Here is a 12,210-nt window from a genome sequence, read left to right on the forward strand (position 1 = left end):
ACTAAAGAGACACACGTATCTCTCGGATTACAGGGGACTTATGAGCAGTTCAGGTGTGGCTCTTTCATCAAAGCCATACCTCTCAGGGTTGTGCTGGCCCCACAGACAATGGGTCATCTAAATCCTTGGAAGCTAGAAGAAGCTGCTGAGACTGACTTTCCTGGGTTGCAACCCACCTGTGCACCAAGCTCAAGAGCCATTGCCATCTCCTGTCCCTGTGTCAAGAACTTTCTGTTGCTCTTGGAGCGGTGTAACAGGCATCTTGTCGTTCTCAGTCCTGTGGAGACTGAGCAATGCATTTACAGTGCCAGGCAGCTTCCCCTTATTTGGGGCAGGTCAACATGGATACATACCTAATCTATATTCTGCACTGCTTCTCAGCGCACTTCTAGCCTCAGTTCAAAGTATCTGTGACTAAAGCCTTTTATAGCAGAGGATACAGATAACACAGAGAAAGCCTTTTGCCTCCTCAAAGCCCTCTTGTATCAGGAAGATCGGTCAGCGTGCTGTGGTCTGTCTCTGGATCTAGGTGCAGCCATGTGTAGAATTATTATCACTCACTGTACTGAGCACAGCCATTTGCAATTGTGGAAATTCAAAAGGTCATGGAAACACCATCAGTGAGGCAGTCTGCAATAACAACTCAAAGTGAGAGCGAGCTATGGCTCACAAACAAGCAGCCAGCATCAACAGCCGTGGACAGAACAGGTAGGTAAAAGAAATAGTAGAAGAAGGGAACAAAAGAAGGAAGATGACAGAGGGCAATGCTAATAAATCAAACAGCTACAAGGCCTGACAAAGTACGTAGCTGAGTGATCTTGACTGAAGTCAAAGTGTTATTCAGCACTTCTGTTACTAACCTCTGGTCAATCAAATGATGATTTTTAAGGTTACGCAGAAGTTAACATATGCACAATAATGAACAAATCTGATCCCAAGCTATGGGATTTGCACAAACTCTTTCCACACATAGATGTCTATTCATTTTGGTGGAACCTGCATATCCATAACTCTTAGGCAGTTCGTGATATTTCAAAGACCAATGAACAAATTCGGTGTACAAATAAAAATAACAGAAACCTAAAAATTCTTTTGGGAAGCCAGCTGTACCTCTAATATGCCACGTTAGTCAAAGCAGAAAATAAAAAAGCAAGCCTGTATTAAAATGCTGAATGTTATTTAGTCCTTACTGGTCATAAATCATTTGCAAAGTCTTACAACACTAACATACAACTGAGTGGATTAAATGTTAGTTTGGGGCATTAACTTGGATATCATGAGTTTTGTGGACTAAATTCTAATAATTAGGGGCAAATATTTCAGTATATCTATGTGTGCGGCCCATATGGATTTGGGAATCTTTTGAGTGTGTATCAAAAAACAGAAGGGGGAGGGGAATAATGAAGCCAGGTACAGTGCTGGTTTAACCCACATGCACTTTGATTCAACACACTTTGTTGGGGTCACGTTCAGGCGTGAGGAGCTCGTACTTTGTACACAGTAACACTTGGGCCAGGAGAATTGCTAATGAGGTGGAAGCTATTCAGCCTAGGCAGAACAAGCACAGGATTTACCAGGAGATCCGATCCCATCCCTCACCACTGTGATCACAGCCCTTGGGCTACACAACTCTTCCCGGATCTGATCTAGGCACTGACTCTCTCCTTGAGCAAAGGAGTCAAAACCTGGCCCACATCTTCTGAGGTCTTTACAGGCTTCACTCCTACTGTGGCCTCTTCACACGTTACCTGCTGGCTGCCTGCCTGCATTTAAAACACGTCTGACATTATTCCTCAGGTTGTTTAATTAAAAATAACTGATGGCAAATGTGAAACAATTCAATTTTTTTCTATACAAGAGAAACAGCACTATGTCATCTTTATTTCCTAATTAAAAAGTTTAAATACTGTTGCTGTATAATAATGCCAAAATTAACAAAGATACATAAAATAAATCCAATTGCTAAAGACCAAGAGAATAAAATTCAAAGACAAGATGAAAATGTATCATTACAATGTTTTAGTGTGTGTGTATACTGCATAAAATTACCGCATAAAATTACCACATAAAATTCTGATCTAAATCATTGTTAAGTCGCTATGCCAAATGTTCCAGTGTTAAGCCTCCAGAAATGGAAATGTAATAATTAGCTGAGTGCTCAGTCCTTTTTTGCGTTTCAAACTCTGGAAATCTGGATGGCACAAGGTCCCTTTCTTAGCTTTCATGAAAAAGGGAGACTTTGTGCCATCTGAAAGTTAAGAGAAGACAGCATATTTTAGCAAGCTAGAGGTACATGAGTCAGGGCTATTTCAGAGATCTTTTACTTCTCCAGAGCAACCAGCTTAGACTCCCTAGCACCACTGTTTCAGGCAGAGGGTTGTGCATTACCATTTACAATGCTGCCATCTATTGATTTAGGTGGGCTTTTATCTTTTGTAATCAGTGTTGCCACATTTTCCTTTATCAACTATTTGCACTTTCATAGTTTTTCTCTATGGAATTTATCTGGCTAAACATACACGCTTGCAACAAAAGCACCTCGTGAGAATGGCCTCAAGCTTCCCTGAAAGTCAGCGGAAGGAATAAGCAATTCTGGGGTGTGATTCATTTCACCCCAAAGTAGATAATCAACATAGATCAGACGAGCAGCACCCAAAAAGCACTACCGTGCTTTGCTCATGGCTATAAGGTATCTGAACAGTGACTAGCTCAGGCGTAGGCATCACTGTCACACTGTAAGTAAGCACAGAAAGCCAGCAAAAGGAATATTATCCCCTCATCTAGTGGGGAAAGTCTTCAGAGAGAGGTGATGCTGATTTTTGATTCATTAACAGGTATTGACACAGTGGGGCCACAGGTATTACAGAAAAGAGGGATTAACTACATCAAACTTTTTGTATGAGTGATGACCTTTGGTCCAGAAGTCCAGCTCCACTGGATATTTCCTTTGGCAGTAAAATTGTCTTTAAGATGTTTCTACTTCTCTCCACCCTCTGCCTCCAGTAGCCTGTAAGAGAACTCTTACATGTGGTTTTCTGCACACAAACACACAAACACAGAAAGAGGTATCAGTCTTTTCCTATAAATTTTATGAATTGTAGATTCAGATTATACAAGAGCAATAGAATTTGCATCACGGTTGAAAATCGGCTACAAATAATGTATTTTTAAATATGATTTTGTCTTAACAAAGGACAAGCAGAGTCAATAATTTCAGCGCTTTGGCCAGTCCATAATTAGTCTACAGTTCTAAAGGTGACTTCTTTTGGATTATCCTTAACTCAGTATAGAGCAACACTACAATAACAATCTTTGCAAAACAATGGTCTACATACAAATTTGCACAAGTTTAACAAAACCACACACTTTTTAAAAGTGGTACAAGAAAAAGTGTTTACTGCCTAATTTCCAACTTCCTATCATTATCCCCCTGTGCCGGAAACGACCACCCTTTCAGATCTGGTGCCTAAGAATGCTCTTTTCAGCTTATAGAAGCGATAAAGTGTGTTGAAGATTTAAACTTTCTACATTTTTTTTTACAAACCTCCAGTCATTGCACTCCTTGCTTCTTAAAGGATAAGTGAATTAAATTAATTGGCTAATTAATGAATCTTAATAGCTGTAAAATACTCTCTAAGATGTCTACACTTGACAACTTCAAATGCTGTTTCTTACGAGGAAATTTCCGTACTCTAATAGCTGTTCTAGTCTAACATTTCATTCTCTTGCCAGGAAACACCATCCTTATTTTCATCCTGGTTCGAGTCTAATGTTCAACCATTGGAGCACACTGAAAGCTTCAAGGAACACAGCCACGGGAGAAAGTAGTTCAAGAGGGACGTGCTGCATTATGGGACACCATTGATAAAACTGATCAATAAAACCAAACATTCTCTATTATGCTTTTGGACCCAAATCTGGGAGGGAAGATCTCATATTGGAATCAGTAAGAGACACCCTTTCCTCAGCAGTGTTAGCTTTGGGAAAGAAATTGCAGGGGTATTTACATCATTCTAGACCCAGTTTACATTTTTCATGTTTCATGAGTGCAGAAGAAAAGGATTTACAAATCGAGAATTAACGTGAAACCTTCTCTACTGTTGGGTTCTGTGAGGGACCACGTAAAGGGGTTGCCTTTAAAAGCAAACCTTTCTGCCAAGCTGCTCCTTCTCCTCTGATAAAAGGTAGACTTTAAATACTTGAAAGATCTACACAGGTTTCCAAGGAAAACACAGCTCTTACAGCAGCAGATATTTTGCAAAGTGAAAGATCCAGAAGTGACCCAGTGAATGTGATCAGATGAAACGCAAAGGAAGAAATCAGTCTCCAGCAGGCAGGAAGTACTGATCTCACTGTTCACAAAATGCATATAATCAGAGGTTTATTTAATGTGATATTTGTGTAGATCCCGTTAAGATAGATAACTTTTCGTGTGCTTCCACACAGACAATAACTGTGCAATTGCAAATATGCATAAGTAAGGCAGGTAGAAGGGAATAAGTAGGAAGAGGTGAACGAAGAGAATGTCCATTTCATAGTAACACTACCCCAAAAAGTCCTCTTTTAAACTGAAATATTACAAAACTAAGAACAGCACAATCACATTTTCAGAATCTACATAGCAGCATCAGTAATGTATTCCTTAAAGTCTTTGCTTGAGATTGATAACCTTGACAAAACCAACACACATGCCATACCTTTGTGCAGTTTGCCTTGATGCCTTTCTCCCATACAAAGTACCGCAGTTCAGCAGTAATGCATGCCTTCATTTTAATATATATGTAACATAAGAATCACTTCTTTGAGTCCAACTGAAGGTCTATCCAGTCCATTACACTGTCTCTGAGTGGTCAATGTCCTCAGGAATGAACAGGGCAAGCACACAGCAGCTCTTTCTTAGTGCATAGGGACTTCCTAAACCAGAACTGTATCTTGATGACTAACAGATATTCCTTGTATGATTTGCCTGATACCTTTTTTTCACCTAATGACTCTCCAAGTTAACCTAGATGTTCCGCTGTCCACAACTTTCAGCCATCAGTTTGCCACGTGTAAAAGCAAGCACAAATGTCTGAGCGTGAAGCAACCCGATCTGTCTGTGGAAATACACAGATGAGAGGGGAGCAAGAAAAGCTGGAAGACTCTTTAAGTGCATCGGGTGCTCATGAGAAAAAGCAGGCTGACAACTGCATAATACACCTCTTCTGCCTTGGAGACAGAGAGGCTGTCACAAATTTTTTTGGCCACACACCAGGGAAATCACAAAACACTTGTGATGCAGGGGCTGAACAAGACCACAGTTAAAGTGCACTGTAGTATCTAGACTAATCAGCTCTACACAGATGCTTACAGTGACACAGTAGCTGGAGGAAAAGAATAAACAGATGATGGAGAAGCTGCTAGTATTTTAAGAGGAGCGATTTACTGCTCTTAACGTGCTGAGAATGTTCAGCATATTTACTTCTTATAATTAAACTCTTGTGTGTTTTACCTCAGGGCCATCATTGCCAGACTACCTCCTCTAGCACTCCTACCATATTTGTGCTAAAGTAGTAAACTGCTGAAGCAAAGTGTCTACTTCTTCGAATTTGAGATTTTATACTGATGAGAGCAAATAAAGCAATGTCCAATTTTGTCTATAATTTAATTACCTGAAGAGACCAGATATAATGGTATTATCCAAATGCTTTGATGAAAAAATGTACACCTCACTCTGATGACCAGCAACTGCACTGCCATGCAGCTTGGTGGGAAGGTGATCAAATTCAGTACATACATATGAATTGTTGTAGATCTATCTGCTATAAGTATCATTGATTAGGGAATTCTGAACTGGTCTTTTGTTGTGAACTGGTCTGTTGTTGCCGTTGCAGGAGCCATAAACAGAATCAGAATGATCTTGGGAAGGAAAAATATACCAGAAATATATGCAAAAATATACAACAGCTATAAAAAAGGAATCGATTCACATCTTGACTTGTGCCTTATTGCTGCCCGTTCTGATTTGAACATTCAAAAGATTTGGCTAGTAAGTAATGGTTGGCTTGTTTGGGTTTTTGGGTTTTTTTTTTCATCTGTATTCATCATAGAGAAACATGGAGAAGACAGCTATGCTAGCATGTTGAGAGGTGCATTAGAGGATCTTTCTCACCTGAAGTGTTTGTAGAGCAGGTGACAAAACAGAGAAACTGAGCAACGGCAGATCTGCAGGGCCAGAGAGTATTTCCCCAAGAGCTCTGAAAGGAACACAAAACTGAATTAATCCTGAATTATTCTTGAACTCAAGTATCCACGAGTTGCATTAAAGTTCTCAGTAGAAGAGCACAAGGTAGTTAACTTGATGACATTAGTAAAACATGTTCCTGAAAACATCTGAAGATCTTACGAACTATTAAATCTGATCTCCATGCCAGACAAATTAGTTGAAATTATTTCAAATAACTTCAGTAATATACAGGAGATAAATGTAGAAATTTGCTATATGAACTCAGACTCAATATGTGTGTTTTTTAAAGTGAAATCATGTTCCACAATGGATTTTTTTAATTCAAGCAGGTAAGAAAGGGAAACTGTCTCAGCATGGCCTGCTGGGATTTTCAGCAGGCAAGCAGCTAGGGCAGTAATCACACCAGGAGAACTGAAAGATGGGAATAAAATGTGAGTTTCTTGTACTGGAAGTACTAATTAAAAGCGAGGAAAGTAGAGAGGAGAAATCACCATTAGCTCTGACGGTGGGAGAGGAGGTCTTGGGGAGCCTGCCCTGCGAGAATCGGTGGCAGGAGCCATGCTCGCTGTGCACAGCCCATCCACGAGTCGTCCGGAGAAGTGCTGGAGCGATGGGGTGGCATGGCCTGGGGAGGGTACTCTGCTGTTCAGTAGGCTAAAGCTGAGGTTTACTGATGGTGGAGAAACACGGAACAACATTACAGCACTGAATAATAGCAGATTAATTTAACACAGATAATGTGAAACGCTATACAAGGGAAAAAGCAACCCTTCCTCTGCTGGCTGCCACAGGCCCTAGACAGGCTGCTCACACACAGTCCCGTGAAAATACTAGCTTAGTAGCGGTACAGAACCTGAACAGAAAGTTTAGAAATTAATTGGGGAAAAAAATAATAATCCGAGGACAATGTATGACAGTGCCACCCACCACAGCACACCCAGGTTTTGAGGAACGATTCAGCCTGTTGAGTACTGTACATGCTTTGAGACTGGCGGAGGCACCGAGGGGGCAGAGGGAGCGGCACCGATCGCAGAGATCGCACCACCGCCTCTCTGAGGGGAAGGTGGCTATGTGGGGTCACTCCCTCCACCGAAGGAGACGGTTGCGGTGTCGGAGGCCCACGGCCACCCTCGGGGAGCCGGTCCGCCGCCGCCGCCTCCTCGCGGCCCCACAAGATGGCGCCGCGGGACCGGAGAGGCGTCGGGCGGAAGCGACGGGAGGAAGCTCCGCTCGCCGGGACGCGCTGCACCGCGCTGGGCCCGTCCTCGCCGCACAGGAGGGAGGGAGGGAGGAAGCAAGCGCTGCAGGTGGCTCTGCTCGGTTCCCTTCGGCTCCCCTCGCCCGCCGGAGCCCCACGCTGCCCGGGTGGGTGCGGGGATGGCGTTGCCTCTGGGCATGCTGCGGCCCTAGGCCTCCCACCTCGCTGGGCCGCGGCGGGACGGCTGAGGGAGGGACAGCCGGGGCGAGCGGGAAGGTGAACAGCTCGGGAGGCGGTTTTGCTTTCGGAGCCGGGCGGGGACGGAGAGGCGGCGTTTATGGCACGCAGATCGGCTCTACGGGCCCGGGGCTTTTCCTTTCCTCTGCAAAATGTCGTCCCTCCGGCCTGAGGCAGGGGTGCGGGAGCTTGGGCTCAGGCGTCCTGTGTGTGCTGGGGCTTGAGGCCGCGGTGAGCCCGGGCGTGAGGGCTTGTTTTCCTGCCAGATCGTAGATTTAATAGGTTGTCCTGTTTGGCAGAGGCGAGAAGCTGCTCATCGGCTCTGTCATCGGGGCAATGCTTAACGACTCAGAGAGTCTGGGCACGGCATCTGTGGGAAAGGAATTCTGTCTTTCAAAGCAACAGTCTAAAAGTTTTCATCCACTTCCTCCTTTATAACTAAAGTGACAAGCCATATACAAAACATAAGCTAACTGGCGTTACTAATAATTGTACAGGCTTTAGCAGTTCACTTTTAACCTCTGATTTTTGACCCAAATAGCTTTTGGGTTTGTATCCTGGATCTCAGAGAAGACAGATCCTGGTTTTGGGAGCAGCAGGGGATTACACTGTTTCAGGCTCTGCTGAGGTCCAAAGACCTGTAATACATATGCTGAAGTTTGATCTGCATGCTTTGTTTGCAGGTCTGGTGGTTAAATGCGGATTGCCCCTGCAATGAACGTAATTTTGTCTTACATGTAATTTGTTTCCCTTCCATTTGCAGGAATTGCTACTATTGGTGTTAAGGACACCGGTGTGAAGACATCATAGTGATAGGTAGGTCATAGCTCAACTGACTCTCCTGGTGGGATGACAGCCAGCCATAACTGTATCCTAAGTGCCAGGCAGGTCTTCTGTTTACAGCCATTCACAAACAACAGTGCAGAATATAGTGTTGGGAATTTTTACCTTCTCTTCCTTTTAATACTTGCCAATTGTCTCAGCAATCACAGGGTAAAATTTCTGCGTGACTGTAATTAGGGCGCTTCGGTATTAAAGTTAATATCGTACACCGGCAATGCACAGTATTAATCTGAAGCACAGAGTGTCAAAACGCTTTTTGGATATTTCCCTCTTCTGGTGGTAATTCTGCACCAAAAGTAAGCATTAGATAAGTATAAAATGAAATAGGTGTTTGTGGGAAGACGCACACTATTGATGTTGTTACATGGCATGCTTTTCTTACAGAACTCTTCAGATATTTTTAAAGAATATGTAGTAGGGTGAGTTCAACATACATTAGAGCAAACTGGTGTTTTAACATCTTAAATTGTGAATCTTACTGCCATGGGTTGTCGTGGAAACACTTAGTATTCATGGGTTCAGAGAAATGACACATTCTGGATTTGCATGCCAAAAGCAGTTTGGGGCTGAAAAAAGCATCTGAACTGCCACTTGCTGAAATCAGAAGAAATGTCAAAAGTCAAACCCTCCTTGTTCCATCATTGGTAGGTCTTTTTGAGCTGCACACATCACCTCCAGTATGGCAGCCATGTGGTAGCACTGTACCCAACGCACCACTAGAGGGCTTTCCTCCCAGAGTATGAATTACGTTTCCAAGTTATAAAAAACAGTATTTCATGGTTGCGTCTCGCAATATGACAGACATTGTTTCAACTTCTTTTGACTCCAGTGGAATTAAATGCTGTCATTGCTTTGATCAGATTTATTTATTTTCACTAATGCTTACTTGCCTCAAGTTGGCAAGGAGGCAAACATGTTTTGATGAAAGAGCTTACATCCGTATTTAATTATCAGTGGGGAAATATTTTGAAGCTCAGAAAAGGAAGTAATAACATTTATCAAAAAATAACTTTTCCATCATTAATGGTCAGCGTAGGCAAAGAAATCTCATCCTCATTTTAAATTCTACATTTGCTGGTAAGTTTCATATTTTCAGTTGCTTCCATATTTTATTTTTAAAAATATAAATAATAGAAGTAGAGTTATCACATTTATTTTCTGCTTCTTGACATGTTTCATATTTTATGTAGTTTGTTTTGTAATAGTAATTCAGATGAAAGTAAAACAAACTCATTCTTCAATTTACCGTCCCAGCTTGCAACATCATTATATTCTGCTTTATATTTGTAGTCTAATGTTTCATAAATAATTTATGAAAATAATTAAAGTTTCTGTGCTTGGTAAAACAGGTTTTTCATATTCAGTAAACTAGTATAGTTCGATAGGTTTGCCAGGGTTTTTCCCCTCCTGCCCCTTCAGAGAGCATATGTACATGTTGCTATTAATAATAAAGTATCAGACTTCACTTTAAAAAGTGTATTTACATTATGCTCTGAATCTGATTTCTATTTATGCTGAAGCTAGTTCAAAGAATCTTTTGTCATGCAGGAATTAGAGTGAACATGAAAATGAAATACACATACTTTTTCTGAAGTGGAAATGAAGAATCTGCTACTGTGGACTTAGGTTTTTAAGAATGAGAAAAAGACAGTATGGCAACCTTGACAGTATCCAGATGTATGTAGCAAAGGGACAAAAAGTACATGCATACGTCATGAGAGTGGAGATAAAAGTTTTGAAGAGAGCTACTATGGGAAATGAGATATTTGAAGTGAACAAAGAGGGATAGCCCAGGAGCCTTTTATGTATTTATGGGTTTCGAGTGTTACAGGTTACTGCAGTGTTTTACAGTGACCGCTGGGTTCTCTGCTTCTTTAAAGCAGGCAGGCGAGAATACAATGGATTCACAGTCCTTGGTTGCCTAATGCCTGATCCTGCAATCCTTCGCTCACATGAGTTGTCCCGTTGGTCACACTGGGACTGCTCATGTATGTGGGGCTTCTTGTAGATGGGTTGGTGTAACCAAGGGTTTATGAGTTGTTTATGGGTTTGAGCTTGGTGTGGGCTTTGCAAAGGACAATAATTTGCCTTTGTGGTAGCTGCATGATTTGCATCTTCTTTGAATGCAGCCCATCCCCATTCTCCTTTCATGCAATACAGCTTATCTTAAGAGGCAAAAGTTGCTGTTTAATCAGTATTGTTAAATCTGAGGCACATACAACTCGTGTATGTACTGTATTCATATGCATTTTGAAAAATCCTGGGTTTGTGCTGGTATAAATCTACAACAGTTCTAAGAGCTGTCTTGGCTATATTCCAGAGTTGCTGGGAATAGCATTTGACTGTGTCTTAGAGGTAGCAATGGTAGTTTAGTGTACCGAGTTTCCGTTACCTTTCACTGGCACTCACCTAACATAAAGTTCGAGTTGAGGGTGAGTGCATCAGGAGAAATATGTGGACGAAACAGCTGATGTCTTAATATAATAAAATAGTTGTCAGATAGGAAGGGGATTCAGAATATTTCTCAGTGCTTCATGCTGGTAAATCACACTGAAAATAATGGTAATTATGAATCCTGCCTGGTAGTTAAAGATACCTTTTTCTCCCTTTTTCTGCTGTCCCCCTCTTTTTTTTTTTTTTTCTCCTCTCCGGTTGCCCCTCTTCCTTTAACCTTTACCTCACATTTAAAAAATGTGATTGCAACCTGAATTGGCTTATGTTTTATGGGAGGCAGGATCATATGTCTAAAAAAAAAAGAGAAATAAAGTGAAAGAAGGGATTGCCTGCGGTTATAAGTGCACCTCACTACTTGAATGGAGTCAAGATGGGTTTAATTATTTTATGGTAATTGCTTCTCTTATAGATGTCCCTGCACAGACACCACTAAAAAACAAGAACAGTGTGTTTCATTTAAGTTTATGATTTTTGTTTGGCATTAATTTGGAAAATAAAGGTTGTAGAAGCATAAAGTGTGGGAGAAAATAGAAAAGAAAAGGGTACTGGGGGGGGGGGGGGGGAAGGTGTTCGGTCCCAGCATTTTAGGCTATATTGTGTAGAAGACTCCCTTTTAACCTTCTTATTTCAGTGGTGAATTTTAAGGAATTGGATTTTTATTGATGCTAATCAAAAACTATAAATAAGAGACTTCAACTAGCCACAACAGAGAAGGGATATCTAATAGCTGTAGCCACAGTACTCATGTTTAAGAAAAATATATTCAGTGCTTGTGACCATCTTAATACCTATATTTTTATGAATTAAAAAGCTACTGTTTTCGTTTCCAGTTCACCTTGATCACCAGAACAGACCCCACAAGAGATGGTAAGTGGTCTTTATAGGTTTCTATGTGATAACTTAGTCACATTTTATGTATAAAATGCATATAAACACTTCTGTTGAACTGTCAGTGCAGACATGTAAAAATTAGATGTGAAAGTAGCTAAATCGCTTTGAAAATAGAATTCAGATTACAACAGTGAGTGATTTGTCTACTCCTGGGAAGACTCCAGAGACATAACAGGAAAATAACAGAGGACTCTGATCATTTGCTTTAGATTTATAGCTTTTGTTTCCTTGAGGAAATCTCTTATTTCCATTTATTCCGCAGCTGAAAAAGCACAGACATAGAACTAAGTTAGGCTTTAAAGTGTTCCTTTCCCTTTTCCACCCCAATATAAAACATTTCTGTAATTTCTTTTTTAACAGA

At 41.3% G+C, this 12,210-nt stretch overlaps 1 protein-coding gene across 6 annotated transcripts in view; it reads left to right on the forward strand.

The window, feature by feature from the left end:
* Positions 1–7,320: 7,320 nt before the first annotated feature.
* Positions 7,321–12,210, forward strand: part of GEMIN8 (gem nuclear organelle associated protein 8) — a 44,220-nt gene continuing 39,330 nt past the window's right edge. For 4 of the 6 annotated variants that reach the window (XM_074606093.1, XM_074606131.1, XM_074606084.1 and 1 more), the window contains exons 1-3: positions 7,321–7,591; positions 8,425–8,477; positions 11,789–11,825. In XM_074606093.1, the coding sequence (XP_074462194.1) occupies positions 11,823–11,825 (3 nt within the window). In that variant the 5' untranslated portion in view covers positions 7,321–7,591; positions 8,425–8,477; positions 11,789–11,822. The remainder of the gene's footprint in view (positions 7,592–8,424; positions 8,478–11,788; positions 11,826–12,210) is intronic. The other 2 variants (XM_074606120.1, XM_074606110.1) reach the window with 1 other exon arrangement.

This window comes from Larus michahellis, chromosome 1 (genome assembly GCF_964199755.1).
Source record: "Larus michahellis chromosome 1, bLarMic1.1, whole genome shotgun sequence".
Lineage (NCBI taxonomy): Eukaryota > Metazoa > Chordata > Aves > Charadriiformes > Laridae > Larus > Larus michahellis.